Below are 15,643 nucleotides of genomic sequence, written 5' to 3' on the forward strand. Positions count from 1 at the left end.
GTTTTTCGGTTGACCTTCCACAGCTCCTGCTTTCAAGGCTGCCCTGAAAATATCTTGAGCTGAATTCCCTCTGTTGTTTCAGTGTGTGACTCATGAGAGCAGAAAGACACAGTTTTCCTAGTTAGCCACTATTTCTAGGGCTCTTGGCTCTGAGATATATTTTTTAAGCTCCTTTTTCTGCATCTTCTGCTTACATTCTAAACACTGTGCCCACCCCCTGCCAAAAGAAATCAAGTAAAGGAGAACAACTATTATTTCCTTTTGGACATTTCCTGGTCCTGTAAGTTACTATGCAGACAGGCGGAAATAAAGTCTAGGAGTGATGATGCAAATGGCTTGTGGACCTTTGCTGTCGCCTAGGCGCCATATGTGACATAGCCTCCTCTTCTAAGAATGTACCTATCAAAGTATCCTAATACCCTCCTCATAACTACGGCACACACATTCCTTTTTTTAAAAGAGCTTCTGTCAGGTCTGCTAAGTGAGACAGCTGCTTAATTCTTAGTTTCTTTCTTGTCCCCCTCCCCAACGATATAGCACCTTTCAATTTCATCACATTAGAGAGGGTTAAAGGAAGGCATACCCATATACACAAAACACAACCCAGAAAAAAAAAAAAAAACCAGGCTATTTCTTTTGCACAGGGGCAGCAAGATTCTGTATGAGAAATATTTTCAGAAATCCCCCAACTCGTAAACCTTCTGGCTGGACAGCTCAGACCCAGGATTAGGCACTCTCATCCCGAGTTGAGTCTGGCAGAAATGCCGTATTCGTACACAAGACTGAGAGTATACTCAATGTCCCAGCCCCTGACAATTATCTCAGCATTTGTCGAATTCTTTAAAAAAGGAAAATACATAAACTCCGAGAGAGTGCTTCTTAGACTCCAGCCCCAAGCCCCGTGGGGAGGAAGATGGTTGGAGAGAAGAGGTGGATTCTTCCTGGCCCAGTCCCAGTTCTTCCTCGGAACAATTATTCCTGGGAATGTAAAATGTAAAATGAACAACAACAACAGATCAGCTGCTCAGAAAGTGTTTTGCTTCCTCGCAAATAACTTCATAAAGAGGCCCAAGACAAAGGATGTCTGTCTGGGCTGACCTTCATTCCTGAAATCTCTGCCCTAGCCGTGTGTATTCACCTGAATGGCCGTGTTTGGCCTGAGCCTCATCTTTAAAGATCAGTCATTCAGCTTTCAGAAAAAAATAAAGTGGATGTTGGATCAACCATCCCTGCTTTAGTAAGAGTTCTGTCAGGAGCTGGCAGTAGGAAATGATCTGTTCCACTCACCATAACTGTCATGCCTAAAGCCTGGAAAAAAGGAGATTTTGCTTGGAGTAAGGCATGGCTTGCAGTTAAAATGAGTTTACAATTCTCAGCTGAATTAGAGTCAGGGAGAAAGAGATTTCCAATCAGGCTTTCCATTTTAGCCAGACAGTCTAAGCTGAGCAGTTTACCCTTAACTGCATCTGGAGTCCTGAAACGCTTCATTCATTAATCTTTTGTTCACATTGAATTGAAGATACTTGATTTGCTGTCTTCTAAAAAATTTTCTTAAGCATCTTCTACTTCGATTTTCTTCTAAGTAGTTTTAAGTGAAACCCTGTAGGGCAGGGAAGGAAGAGCCTAAATTAGATATCTCTCCAAACCAGTCTCCTTATTTAATACCAGGAGGTTCTCAGTCTATGCTTTGGGGGGATGTGCTCATGTCTGGCATGGGGAGAGGTGACAGGCCATGAAGAAAGGAGTCTGGTCCTCTGTGGGCTCTGCAGTTGTAAAAGAAACCCTATTATACGGGTCTCCAGGGCTCAGCTGTCTCTGTGGGCTCCTCCCTGGGCCTGCCGTGTACAGAGAGGGCTGGGGGAAGGGTGAACGCTGCTAATAAGTGGTACCCAGCTCTTGTTCGCTGGTTCCCACAGTCCCACGATTTCCCTTTGAAGTGTTTTAAAGCATTCTGGGTGCGTTGTACAAGTGCAGAGTGTTGGCAGCCATTGTTCATGTGTTAAGGAAGTGGATGCCAAGATTTCTCTGCGGTCCAAAGTCCACCAGCTGAAATTCAAACGGTTGCCAAGAGAATAGAATACAGGGCGAAGTCAGTTTAGTTCTACCTCAGTTTTCCTGCAGTTGCAAAAGTGTAGTGCCTCTCATAGTAAATGCCTAATAAATGTTATCTGCTCTTGTTGTCGCCTCTCTTATCTCAGTGTTTTGAGTTATTTTGGTTTGATACATGCCTCTTAGTCCTTCGGCAGATCCTCTTTCGAACTCTGTTAGGTCCTCTGTGCTACACTGGATGCCCTTGTACCTCACAGTGTATGTGAGGGATGACCTTGCCCTGAGGAGCATAAGGCTCAGTTAGGGAACCAGCACAGGCTGCAGGGAACGAATCAGAACTATGCATAATGCATAGCTAGGAATGCTGAGTCGTTTCCTAAAGGCCACATGTGCAGACAGCCCAAGACTTGTGACCCTGACATGGGACTGGCCCCTCTGCAGCATCCGGCACACCTGGAAATGGTTTCCTCAGCTGTGCGGCCATAGACCCTACCTCACTGGCAGTCCTCATTGCTGGAAGGCTCTCTAGGAAGCCCTGGGCTTGGGTGTCCCTCCAACCTATGGATGACTCTTTGTTGTTTCTTAAGCCTTTCTTGACAAAAGAGGGGGTGGCTCTCTTTTTTCTTGGCATCAGGGATGCTTTTATTTCACATATCGCGGATGCTACACACCTGAGAAGGTCTTTGGGTGCTTCAGGAATGGCAGTCAGGGAAACTGAGACTTTCTGGTCTGGTGAGAAGCAGCTGGTGGAGAAGTAAAGGGCCTCCAGAAGAGAAGAGGGTAGCAGGAGCCCGTCAGTGCTGAGCAGGGGTCCAGTCTTCTCTGGGGCACCAGGGCCTGCCTGTGGCAGGTCTCTCCCCTCCCCACATCCCGGAATCCTCCTTTCTAACCTTCCTCCTGTCCTTCCTGCCCTTGGATGCCTTTGTCTTTGGAGCTGGATGACCCTGTTCCTTCTGCAGTCATGGGAGCAGAGGAGAAGGATCCCTAACATCCTGAGCCAGGATTCTCAAAGGCTTTTCCTGAAAACAGTGTAACCTGAAGGTAGTTTGGGTCTGTAGCACAGAGAGCATAGAACTCTTCTCAGAAGGCATTGCATATCAAATGGCCTTCTTCCAGACTGGCCTAAGACTTTAGTGACTGTAAAGAAATATTTTTGTAGGAAATTGTGTTCTAAAGAACTCATGTGCAGTGCAACCCAGTGATTCCTTGGAGGTTATTTGGAGTCGAGAGGATAGAGAAATGAGTACATTTACTATCAGAGGAGGATTCATTGGGCCAAGGGAGACCTGAGGGAGTTCTGGAAGGACACGTGGGATTTTGATAGGCAGGGGAATGAGGAAGGACATTCCTCAAGGAGAAGGGAGGTGTCTAGAGGAGGGACCTTCCACGTGAGGTCATGCAGAAAAGAACAAGCATAGTAGGTATGAGATTGCCACCTTAGAAAGGCCTGCTTGCAAGTTTGGCTCTTGGTTGGCAACTGGGGACTTGGATTTCGGGAGAGTTCCCAGAATTCCCTGTTAATAATGACTCATTGTGCCCAAACTGTTGATTCTAACTACATGGTTTATGCAGAATGCCGGTTTTCCTTTTGGGAGGCTGCACTTTCGGTATGTGCTAGGCAGAGAGTGCTCAAGTGATGAGCCCCCAGTAAAAACCCCAGGCACTAAGTGTCTAATGAGCTTCCTGGTTGACAGCATTTCACGAATATTGTCATCTATGACTCCTATGGGCGAATACTCTTGGAAACTTGTATCTGGTTTCCTCTGGACTTCACCCCACGCACCTTTTCCCTTAGGTGATTATACCTTGCATCTTTTTGCTGTAATAAATCCTAGCGGCAAGGACAATTATATGCTGAGTCCTGTGAGCCCTAGCGAATCATCGAAATGGGTGATTTTAGGGACCCCAACATAGGTATGTCAGTGAGTATTGTTGTATTGTGGGGTAGGGAAAAAAATAAGCTACTTACTCAGAGACACTTAGTACATGAAATAAGTCATTTTCCCCAGTCCTTTCACATAAGCTGACTGTTACGATGAGAAAAATTTGTGTGCTTTGCAAAAAGAAATGTGTGAGAAGCCCACTTTAGAAGCAGAGATATTTTCATATTGTTAAACTTATTACAAGTAAGCTGCAGTTATAGCACTTGCTAAAATATGTTTTGTGAGAATATGTGTTCTTGAATTATAGAAATTCAGACGGCGTGTTCAAGAGTCCACACAAGTGCTAAGAGAACTGGAAATTTCTTTAAGAACCAACCATATTGGGTAAGTGTGCCCACTGAACATTTTAGCTCTAAAGCTTTTGGACACTTTACAAAGTGACTGAATCATATCCAAAGAATTAAGCTTCCTTACTGTTTGTTATAAGTTGAGACTGAGGTTTAGATGGGTGGAACCTTTGTTTTAGTTCTTGAATTGCTCACTGTACAAGAATCAGAAGCAGGACAGACAGTCCTTGATTTGGGATGTTTATACTAATTGTAAAGTTCTCTGCTTGGATGCAGTGATGGTGTGTGTATAGTGATTCCCTGGGAAGTCAGGAACCCCCGACAAGTCATGTAGACTGAGATCCTGGAAGATCTTGAAGCCTTCCCTGGAGGTCTTTGACCTGGTTACTTGAAGCTGCTTCATTCTTTTCTCAATTCCCTGGCCAGAAGGGGACAGAAGCTGGAGTGGTGTCACTTGACATACCCCCTTGCACTTAGATACTTCGTTCTGAGTCTCTGCTTCCTACATCCCCAAATTTCAGGACCATGAAATGTAAATCCGCACTGGAAAGTAAAGTTTGGGGAATCTCTGCACTAAGCATTTCGAAGAGTTTTTCATACAACAGCATGGTTGCTTTGCCTCAAGCCAAGTACAACTTCATTACACACTCTCTCCCTCCTGAGATCATCAGAATTGTACAGTACCTTCAAATAAGGTTTCTCTCTAAGGCAGAATGATGTCAGTATTTTATTTTATAGCTTCAATTCTTCCTAAAGTACCTGTTTAACATCTGGCAATCATTTAACCCCTCTGGATTTTGATTCTTTGAGATTTGCAAGGGAAAGACTGTAGACTTTAGATCTTTTAGAATTTTCCCCTGTGATAGGTCTATTGGAAATGAAGTTTTACAAATATATTACATTTTTGTTTTTCAGCGTCTTTGTAAAATAATTACCTAAGTAGCAGTTTACTTCTGCTTCTGAGTATGTTTGGTATAAGCCATTCAAATGGTTATTTTCTGCAGTTATTTCAGAATAAGCTTTTTTAAGTCATAGAAATGCAAAGTTAATTTATAGCTCCATAGCCTGGGTGAGAATATTCATTTCCTTAAGGATAATTTCACATGTTTGGCACCTTGAGAATGAAATATTTGGAAAATGAACTGATTCTAACCTAAGGTTGATAATCACCCTTGTCCCAGAAAATGGGCTATAGAACAGTGGATCAGAGTGTCATGAAAATAGAACTGGAAGAGAAATTTAGGATTACCTAGACCCTCGTTTTACAAATTAAAAGAATTAAGGACCAGAGAAGGCGAGAGACTTCCACAAAGTCTACAGCTGTAGAGCCAGCCAGACGTTTTGTTCAAAATGCGATGTTCTTTTTCTTATCTAGCCTAATCTGGCAGCTCTTTCCTTGGAAGGAAATAAGATAATCGGGACTCTGGGATCAAAACAATGAGGTTTGTCTATTGGGGGTGAAAGTGGTGGTGATTTAATATAGCTGGGCATCCAAAGCTTAGGAAATTCAAATACTTTCCAATATTTGTGGATCAGGAGCTAGATTCCATTTGGTAGGGTCCAACCCCATACTCTTGGCACTTCTTCTTGACTGAAAATGGTGGCATGAGCTGCAGCCAGGATTTCTACAGATTGTCAAAAAGCATTTCTTCAAGCATTGCTGAAATAATGTGAAATTGACCATCAAATACCAAGGCAAGACGATCATTTCCAATATAAATTTGGCTGAGTAGAAGAGCTCTGGTTGGGTGGAAGCCAGTGCAAATCTGCAAGCAGTTGGAGTGGTTTGTTGTTTAGGATACTCTAGGCATGTTGAAAGATTCTTGCATTTCTTTCATCTTCACCAGCTGAAGTTTCCCCTTGTCTACTACCTACGTGAGACACTTGGAAAGCTTTGGCTTTAGCAGCACAAAAATTCATGGAAGTGCGTTGTCTGATTCTATGAAACCAATTATTGGCATAACCTTATATGGAGTGAAACCACACACCAGGAATTTGACCTGATTTGCCTGTCCTGAAAACCCAAACCTGAACTGGACTTTTCTTGATGGAAACTAACTGGCTTGACCGTATTTGATTGGGAAAACTTCTGAAGAATTACTAAATAATGTGAAAGTAATCAATTACTACAGTGAGGAATTCTGGGAATGCAAGGTGCTGCATAGGGAATCCTTAGATTTTTATTGCACTCTTTGGGGTACCATATTAGAAAGGTAATTGGGTGCCCATTTTCCTTAGGGAAAGAGAGATCTTGGCTCATATTTTTGCCATGCCCCCTTATCAGTTATTAGATTTAAGTAAGTTACATAAACTCTCTGTATTTATCATGTGACCTAAGTTAACTTCTCATCTATAAAATGAGGATAATAATACTTATCTAATAGGAATGTTGTAAGGATTAAATGAGATAACTTATGAAAGACCTAATACAGGGTTTAATACATAGTAATTACTCTCAATATATGATAACTGTTATTTGTTGTTATGCTTGTTGAAAATAATATTATATGTAATAATTATTGGACAGTGTTGTGTAATATATCCCTAAGGAAAACCATGCAGAGAATGTTATCTTCTCTGTCTAAAAGGACCCTGTTACCTAGGAGTTTATGATTTGCAGAAATTAAAAGGAAGAATTACATTTAAAATCTACTTGTCTTTAAAAAAAATTATTTTTTGGCATATGCTTGCATTCCAAGGTTAAAATCTGGGGCTTTGCTGAAGTGACATTCCAAGCTACAGCTTTGTCAAGCAAAAGGGTCAGCCTAAAACTCTATAAATGGAACAGTCATGTGAGAAAGATAATTAATTTTTGAGGGGAGCCAAATTGAAATAAGAATTGGACTAGAAATAATCTCATTCACTTACTCTTAGGAACTATAACAGTCAAGGAGAATTGGATTATGACTAATGCAAGCCCTTGCGATGACTTGAAATACCCTTGAAGGGAGCTGAGCACTGTTAGAGCACATTGGCTTGGCTGTGCTCTACTGGGAGACGGGCATTGGGATGTCTTGGATGTGGGGTGGTAAGATTCGAGAGGCGCTGGCTGTTGGGACAGATTGGTGGGTGTTAGTCCATGAAACTGAGGTGTAGGCTCGCTCTCCTTGCAGGTAGGTCATTTGAGTAACACTGCCTATTATGATGGAAAATTACTTTTCATCCTGAGTGCAAGGTCATGGACGTCCTGAAAGGTGCTTGCTTCACTGTATCTCAGTGGGGGAGATGAGGAGAATGGGCGTGAGGTGACAGGCAGGAGGTGCAAGTTGGCAAGAAGAGGAGGAGATCTGTACAAGGAGGAAGATGCTGGGGAATGTGCAGTGAGTGTCTTCTCTGGGGTTTAACACGTGTATGTGTGCCTCAAGCTACCCTACGATTAATTCATCCTTAGATGGTGCTTTTTGGAAGTCCTCAAGATCATAACCATTTAGGCATTTATTAAACACTGTATTTGTTACTAAGCACTGTATTAGGTAATTTAGATGTATTATTTCTTACAGAAATCTTTTTATTATTGCCCTTTTCCTCTGAACCTCCGTTTTACAGATGAGGAAGCTGAGAGTCCGCAATTAAATATCTTGCTCAAGTCCACACAATTGAGAAGCACTGAGGTTTGAACCTGGAGATGTCCAAATCTAAAGCCTGTTATCTAAACCAGCAGTTATTACATTTTTTGATTTCAGGACTCCTTTACTGTCTTAAATTATTTTGAGCCCCAGTAAGTTTTTATGTGGGTTTTATCTGTTAATGTTACCATATTGGAAATTTAAACTGATAAATTTTAGATATGCTTATTTAATAAAATTTAATATTTATTTAACAATAAATATTTAATGTAAATATATAAATACAAAATAATAAACATAATATAGCACAAATAACATATTTCATGAAAAATAACTATTTTCCAAAGCAAAAAAAATTTAGTGACAAGGGTGGCATTGATTTACACGTTTACAAATCTTTTTACTGTCTCACTAATAGAAGGCAGCTGGATTCTCATATCTTTGTCTGCGTTCAATTTGTTATGATGTGTTTTAGTTGATGTATAGGAAGAAAACCTGGCCTTACACAGATACACACTTGGAAAAATGAAGAGTTTTTAAGTAACCATTTCAGATAATTGTGGCTATTCTTTGATATTACACCAAAAGATGGTAATTTCTTAAAGTTAGTTGCAATGTATTGATAGAATCTGAAACCGTACCAGTGAGCTTTTGTGTTCTGTTCTGTCGATACTAAAATCCATTGTGCTGTCTTTCACTTTGAATGGGTGTTTCTACCCATGCATACTTCTTAACATCATGAAAAAATCATTTGAAAAATATTGTTTCACTGAGTTATCCTGATCTTTCAAACATCAACACATTTTATTCTACAATATAAAAACAATCATGTTTGTTAATAATCACCAGTGTCATCAGAATTTACTTTAGGTATTGGGAAGCTGTCAGACTCGTGGTGGTAAATATAAGTGTTCCAAAATTCTAATTTTTTTGATTGTAAGCTCAGATTTTATCATTGACAAAAAATATTGTCAGTTCTTTTCCTGAAAATGGCAGGCTCACTTCATTCACTTTTGAGAATATCTGCCAAATACCCAAGACAGAATAACCACAATGTGTCTGTCATTGGACATTCCATGTAGAAAATGGCTGGGTCAGTTTGCAGCTCCAACAGTTGCACCAGTGCTTTTCCTCAAGACGGCCGTGGTGCTTGGGCAGGCAGCAGAAGTGCTATATGTGGGCTTTCCCTTTTGTCACACAGAGAATTAAAAAGACGTATATTCAAAGAGCAAGCTTTAATAAAGTCAGTAATTTTTAGCACTTCACTAAGGACAGGTTTAAGTGAAGCTGACTTTTTTTCCCCTTCTGAGTGCTTGGGGTGAAGAATACAATAAAAAGGTGTATTGTTTGGTGGTAGCAGTTTCATTCACATTTCTTTTGTACCATCAGTGCAAGTGTCAGCACAGTGACAAAAGCGACTACTTAATATTTGTATGAAAATAGGTTTAACTTCACAGACCCCTGAGAGGGTTTCAGGGACCCCTGGTGGTCCATGGGCTATACTTTGAGAACCAGTTTGAGATGCTGTCTCACAGAATAGATTTGGTAGCTGATGATGAATCTGGGTGATGTTTACCTTCTATCTCTCGCTTCTTGTGATTTTTTTTTCATGATTTGTCAGCAACTGCAGTTCCTACCGGATGCCTGTAGTATCTCTCTAAAGGAAACTGGCAGAGGGAATTCACCATCTGTCCATTCATCTTGTGTGTCTCGGGTCTATTTTGTTGTTTGATCTTAGAAATTTAAAGCCATTAATGTCCTTTGAGACTTTATTTTCTAGATGAGAACAATGAGATTCTGAGATTTGGGAGGCAGAGAGAAAACAATAGCAATTTGGAAACAAAGCTTTGACCTGTCTACAGTAAAACAGTAACTCTTGGCACTTGCATTTCGAGCCCTTCCTTGAATAAGTTTTTTTCTTCCAGAGCTATTTCTCATTATCACTGTGCCTTCCAGCTCCTAAGCAGTTGATTTGGAATTTGTGTAAATTCAAATTTACAACATATGGTAATTACATCGAATCTGTGAGGTACTCAGTAAGTGATGCATGCTGTCAGAGTCAGAAATAATTCTACTTTCCAAAACCTGTAATCACCCAATTTGAAACTGTTTGCATATTGGCACTATATTAAAGCGTGTGTAGTATGCACAGAGCTGAAAATGGAAATTTACTATAGGAACCCTCCATTTATGATATGTCATGATCATGTACATAAATCTGCAGAATGGGGCATCCATTTTTTTATGCCTTTAGATTAAAGATACTGCTTGGAAAGTTGCCCTTTTTTCATCTCTACCTATTTGATTTCCACAGAAGTTCACTCTCGCCTCTGTTTTCTCCTATACAGAATATCCTAAGTGAAGAAGGGATAGGGATTGAGAGGACAAGAGGAAGAGTGAAGGCTGTTCTTCTCTTGTAATCCATAGCCTTTTTGCTGAGATGACTTTACTAACCTGATACCACTTGACAAATGGGGTAAGGTAGTCAGCTGTGATGGATCTCTATCTTATTCCTTCCCAAACCACCTGCAGGGGTTTGGGCAAGATCAGAGACCCAGGGAAGATCTCACAGCTTAGAAAAAGAGGTTAAAAATGAAATTAAACCTCTCAAAGGCAGGACGTGTTACACTGTCTCCTACTTTTTAGGAACGGAGCAGCTGGCTCCTGACTTTCACTTTGAAATTAATTAATGAATTAATTATTAATTTAAAAGTAAGGTTTTATTTATTTATTATTTATTTTATTTTTGGCTGCATTGGGTCTGTTTCGTGCGGGCTTTCTCTAGTTGCAGCGAGCGGGGGCTACTCTTTGTTGCGGTACGCGGGCTTCTCATTGCGGTGGCTTCACTTGTTGCAGAGCACGGGCTCTAGAGCGCAGGCTGAGTAGTCGTGGCGCACGGGCTTAGTTGCTCTGCAGCATGTGGCATCTTCCCGGACCAGGGCTCGAACCGGTGTCCCCTGCATTGGCAGGCGGATTCTTAACCACTGCGCCACCAGGGAAGTCCTGAAATTTATTTTTAAAGCGCTTTCACTCAAAGTCAGCAAGTCAGGGCAGGGACACTGATAAGGGTGCTAAATTGAAGTAAAAGCCAATTAATAGGTTTTATCACTGCATCAAAATATATGCATATTAGTACTTTGAGTCAAGAGATATGTAGCTCTGACTGTATTTGGCTATTTCCTACCATTTCTTCCTTCCTTCCTCTTTTTTTTTTTTAATATCCATGAGTCAGTCATTTGCCTTCTCTCCAGTTTGTGGCTAAACTGAGATGAAGGTGCTAGCAGGTCCTTAGGATGTCGTGGACCATCTCTACATTTTAGAGGCAGTGTCTAGAAAATCAACCAGAAGGAACTATAATGGCTGTTTTTCTCAACTCCTAAATTAGAGTGTTCTTATGGGTCACTGAGATAGAATATGTGAAACCAAGATTGCTCTGAAAAATCTGGACCCTGTGGTTTTGTGCAGCCACCAAGGAGGGCTAGTTTAAATTATGCAGTCAGAACCCATAGATCCGACCAATGGAGAGGCCTCAGAGAGGCTAAGAGGCTTGAATTTCAAGAGCACAGCTAGTCATCCGATTTGATAGTGAGTTGTAGCTTTCTTCAGTCTCCTACCATTTTTTTTTTTTTTTTTTTTTTTTTTTACCATTTCTAAGCTTTTAATTATCAGCACTTAAAAATGTCCAGTGTCTTCTGAGACCTAGCCATATCGGGAGTAATTTAAAATAAATCAAATGAAAATAAGGATCTAGAAGTAGATGCTGTGAGAGCGTGTATGTGGTGGTGGTGAAATGAAACTTCAGCCTCTCCTAATAGCCATCCCCTTAGTTCTGGTCAGCTGTCATAACAAAGCCACTTCGTGAGACCCAAAAGGTAGTGTTTTCTTTGCCAATGTTTCCACTCTAGGTCTCTCTCTTTTTCTTGGGGGCGGGGGCATGCGGTTTGTGGGTTCTTAGTTCCCTGACCAGGGATTGAACCCGGGCCCTTGGCCGTGAGAGCACGGCATCCTAACAACTGGATGGCCGGGGAATTCCCTAGGTCTCTTTTTTTTTTTTTTAACATCTTTATTGAAGTATAATTGCTTTACAATGGTGTGTTAGTTTCTGCTTTATAACAAAGTGAATCAGTATACATATGTTCCCATATCTCTTCCCTCTTGCGTCTCCCTCCCTCCCACCCTCCCTATCCCCCACCTCTAGGTGGTCACAAAGCACCGAGCTGATCTCCCTGTGCTATGCAGCTGCTTCCCACTAACTATCTATTTTACATTTGGTAGTGTATATATGTCCATGCCACTCTCTCACCCTGTCACATCTCACCCCTCCCTCTCCCCATATCCTCAAGTCCATTCTCTAGTAGGTCTGTGTCTTTATTCCCGTCCTAGGTCTCTTTTAGATTAAATGTTATGTACTTACACGTGGCTATGTTAAGTGCATACGTTTTGTCACAGCCTGCCTGAGGCACTTGGGGGAAGTACGAGGCAAGCTATCTACTTTTTCCACCTTACTGTCTTCTGGAACTGCCTGAAGACCTGAGGTTACATTATGCAGATGATAGGACTAGAAGAAAGGAGGAGCTGGAGGATAAAACAAACAACAACCACAAAATCCCCCTAAAAACAAAATTTTAAAAATAGGCATTCTGAATCCACCAGGTTTTTTTCCTTCCTTTAAGACAGAAACCTCAAGGGACTGCTTATCCTTAAAGACACAGGGTAGAATTGCCCCACTGTTGTTCTAATAGCTCTCAAAACTGGTTTCCGTAGGAGCCATCGTGTGCATAGCTGGTGGACCTTGTTGGCTTGGTATTCCTGGAGGAAAGCAACCACTTTGCAATGCTGTTGGCAGATGTACCCCAAGATTCATTTCTGTGATAGAGTAGCACAGCTTTTTACTTATTACTTCTTGGAGTTTCCAACCCAGTGAAGGCTTGATGGGGTATCACATGTTCTTTGAAGGTGGATGTCCTGGAGGAAATCTGTGACATGGGGTAACAGGTGTTCATCCTCAGTACCTGACCACTCTGCTCCATCTTCTAGGTGTTGTTATGAACAAATAAAAATGGTTAAACATTCTCAGTGAACTGCATTCAGATCCACCATTCAAATGCAAAGTGGTGTCATTTTAAAATGAATTTTAAAAAGCATGGTATTTGTCACGTCTTGGCTTTGATGATGGTGTGTGGTGCCTGCGACTTTTTAAAAGGTTTTAACATTCATGGAAAAAATTAAGCAAGTCATTATCCCTATTGAATTTCCAGAAGCCCATAAACACTGGTCTCTCATTGGCTAGTTGAGTGTTTTCTACAGCTTAGTGTGCCAAGAAGGAGTTGAATGTGGATTTGGAATCCGGCCTGGATTTCAGTGGTTATGTTGTCATGTCCCTAGTCTGCCTGATTCCCCGTGCAGTCTTGGCTCCTTAAACAAGCAGGCTCCAGATCAATTATGGTGGAAAAAAAGGACAGTTAGCAAGTTCCTGTTTTAGAAAGTTTCTTACAGGTTATCGTCAGTCTCCTAAGCAGTAAAACACAAGGAAGGCACTCATACACTTTTCGACCCCTCGTCGCTCATGCTGAAATATTATGGTGTTCTTAGTTGCCATATTTAAAAGCTCCTACCTCATGTGTTATAGTCTAGGCCTTACTCCATAGTTTCTTTCAGGCAGTGAATGTTTCTGGTGGAAAAAAACAAGTTTTCACTGTGTCCTTTTCATGGTAGAGCATGCGATGAACTTTGCCAATGATTTTTTTTTTTTTTTTTGAACAGATGGGTCAGAGAGTTTCTGAATGAAGAAAATAAAGGTCTTGATGTTCTAGTAGAATATCTGTCATTTGCGCAATACGCAGTAACGTAAGTAAAACTTGGCTTGTTTCCTTTTAAATTTTATGTGGTCACAGAAGATGCATCTCAGTGGTAAAATTAGGTACCACACTGAGGGGAGACACCCAGAAGCAGATGTGGTAAGGTTTAAGGAGGTTTGTTTATATTCAAGTAACTAAAAGCAAATCACATAATTGTTGTTAGAAATGCTTTTAAGGCAGAACTAAAACAGGGGAGTAAAATCACCCTTAGAGGAGTGCTTATTTCAAAAAGAAGTGCTTTCTTTAGTGCTCAAGTTATGTATATCCATATGGTAGAATACTCTAGCAATTATTGGAAGAGGTATATGATATATTGTTGAGTGAATAAAGCAAAGTACAGAGGAGTGACTCCCTTTTTATTTTTTAAAAAAAACTTGTATATGTATATTTGTAGGTGCTAGTAAATACAGAGAAAATGATTGCAGAAGTAGGTACCAAACACAGTGGGAGTGGAGGAAGTGGAGTCAGCAAGAGGTTTTCCCTTTTTAATTTATATGTATTTGTATTGTTTTGACTTCCCCTTCATAGGGGGAAGGGGAAAAAATGGGGCAGAGCAGGAAAAAATTTTACTTATTTCACCTTTTCTTGGTTGATTCATAAAGTTTTCTCATTTGCTAGGCTTCTGGAAAGATTTACAACAGGAATGAAAAGTGTACATTTGAATGAGACGTTCTCTTCTCCACATTTCCTCTTTAATCAAAAACTATTCCAGTATCCACAGATACACTCTCACACACACAGATTGAGGAAATAATACTGTATTCTTTTTTAAATTTTTATTTACTTTTTTTTGGCTGTGTTGGGTCTTCGTTGTTCCGCGCGGGCTTCTCATTGCCGTGGCTTCCCTTGCCGTGGAGCACGGACTCTAGGCACACAGGCTTCAGTAGTTGCAGCATGTGGGCTCTAGAGCGCATGGGCTTCAGTAGTTGTGGCGCGTGGGCTCTAGGATGCGCGGGCTTCAGTAGTGTGGTGCGCGGGCTCAGCAGTTGTGGCTCACGGGCTCTAGAGCGCAGGCTCAGTAGTTGTAGCACATGGGCTTAGTTGCTCTGCAGCATGTGGGATCTTCCCGGACCAGGGATCGAACCCATGTCCCCTGCACTGGCAGGCAGATTCTTAACCACTGCGCCACCAGGGAAGTCCCAATACTGTATTTTTAATTTGATTGGAAGACATTTCAGCCTAGGTGGTGGTTTTTTTTCTTCTCAACTCTTCTTTTCAAAGCACGAACTTGTTTTTTATATCGCCCCACTTTAAGATCTAACCAGATGTTATCTTATAATCCTCATCGCTTCCTCGAGAATTTGTGAAGAGAAAACTATAATTATTCCTACCTTATAGCTGCAGAAAGTAAAGTGTTAACTGAAACTGGCCTGATGAGTTTCAGTTTTGATAACTCTTATATATGATATGGAATATAATAAGAAAACCCAGTAGATAAGTTCTTATCTTCCTGAGAAATTTTCCTCTGAAATATAATTCTAGTTTTTATAGCATACTCTTCCGAACTTTGTTCCTTATCTACCTCCATTACATCGAAAACTGCTGATTTCCCTTACACTTTATATTATATGACAGAACAGAATAGGAATATTATCCTGTTGCATATTTTAAAATCTGGAAGAATATTTATTGAGGAATTAAGGAAGGGCTAAGAAACTTCAGGAATAATGGAAAAGAATTGCATGCAGTTTGTAATATGTTTGCTGTAATTAACCCTTTACCCCATCACGATAGAACTTGTAAACCAGCTTTCCCAAATGCACCTACACACGAGACCAATGGGAAAAGGTAGTGCTACTCTGAGGGAATTCTTCTGGTCTGCAGTCCAAGAGCAAAGACAACAAAAGATCAGAACTCAGAGCTTTTGGTTCCTAATCTTCTACTTTTTGGGGGGGGGATGGGGTGGGCATTAGCTTTACATTCCTTGCTTATTAGTTTTA

The 15,643-nt window shown here is 40.9% G+C and overlaps 1 protein-coding gene across 7 annotated transcripts in view; it reads left to right on the forward strand.

The window, feature by feature from the left end:
• Window positions 1–15,643, forward strand: part of FMNL2 (formin like 2) — a 312,348-nt gene that overhangs the window by 208,940 nt on the left and 87,765 nt on the right. For all 7 annotated transcript variants that reach the window (XM_057551489.1, XM_057551486.1, XM_057551490.1 and 4 more), the window contains exons 4-5: window positions 4,240–4,316; window positions 13,609–13,692. In XM_057551489.1, coding sequence (XP_057407472.1) covers window positions 4,240–4,316; window positions 13,609–13,692 — 161 coding nt within the window. The remainder of the gene's footprint in view (window positions 1–4,239; window positions 4,317–13,608; window positions 13,693–15,643) is intronic.

This window comes from Balaenoptera acutorostrata, chromosome 8 (assembly GCF_949987535.1).
Source record: "Balaenoptera acutorostrata chromosome 8, mBalAcu1.1, whole genome shotgun sequence".
Lineage (NCBI taxonomy): Eukaryota > Metazoa > Chordata > Mammalia > Artiodactyla > Balaenopteridae > Balaenoptera > Balaenoptera acutorostrata.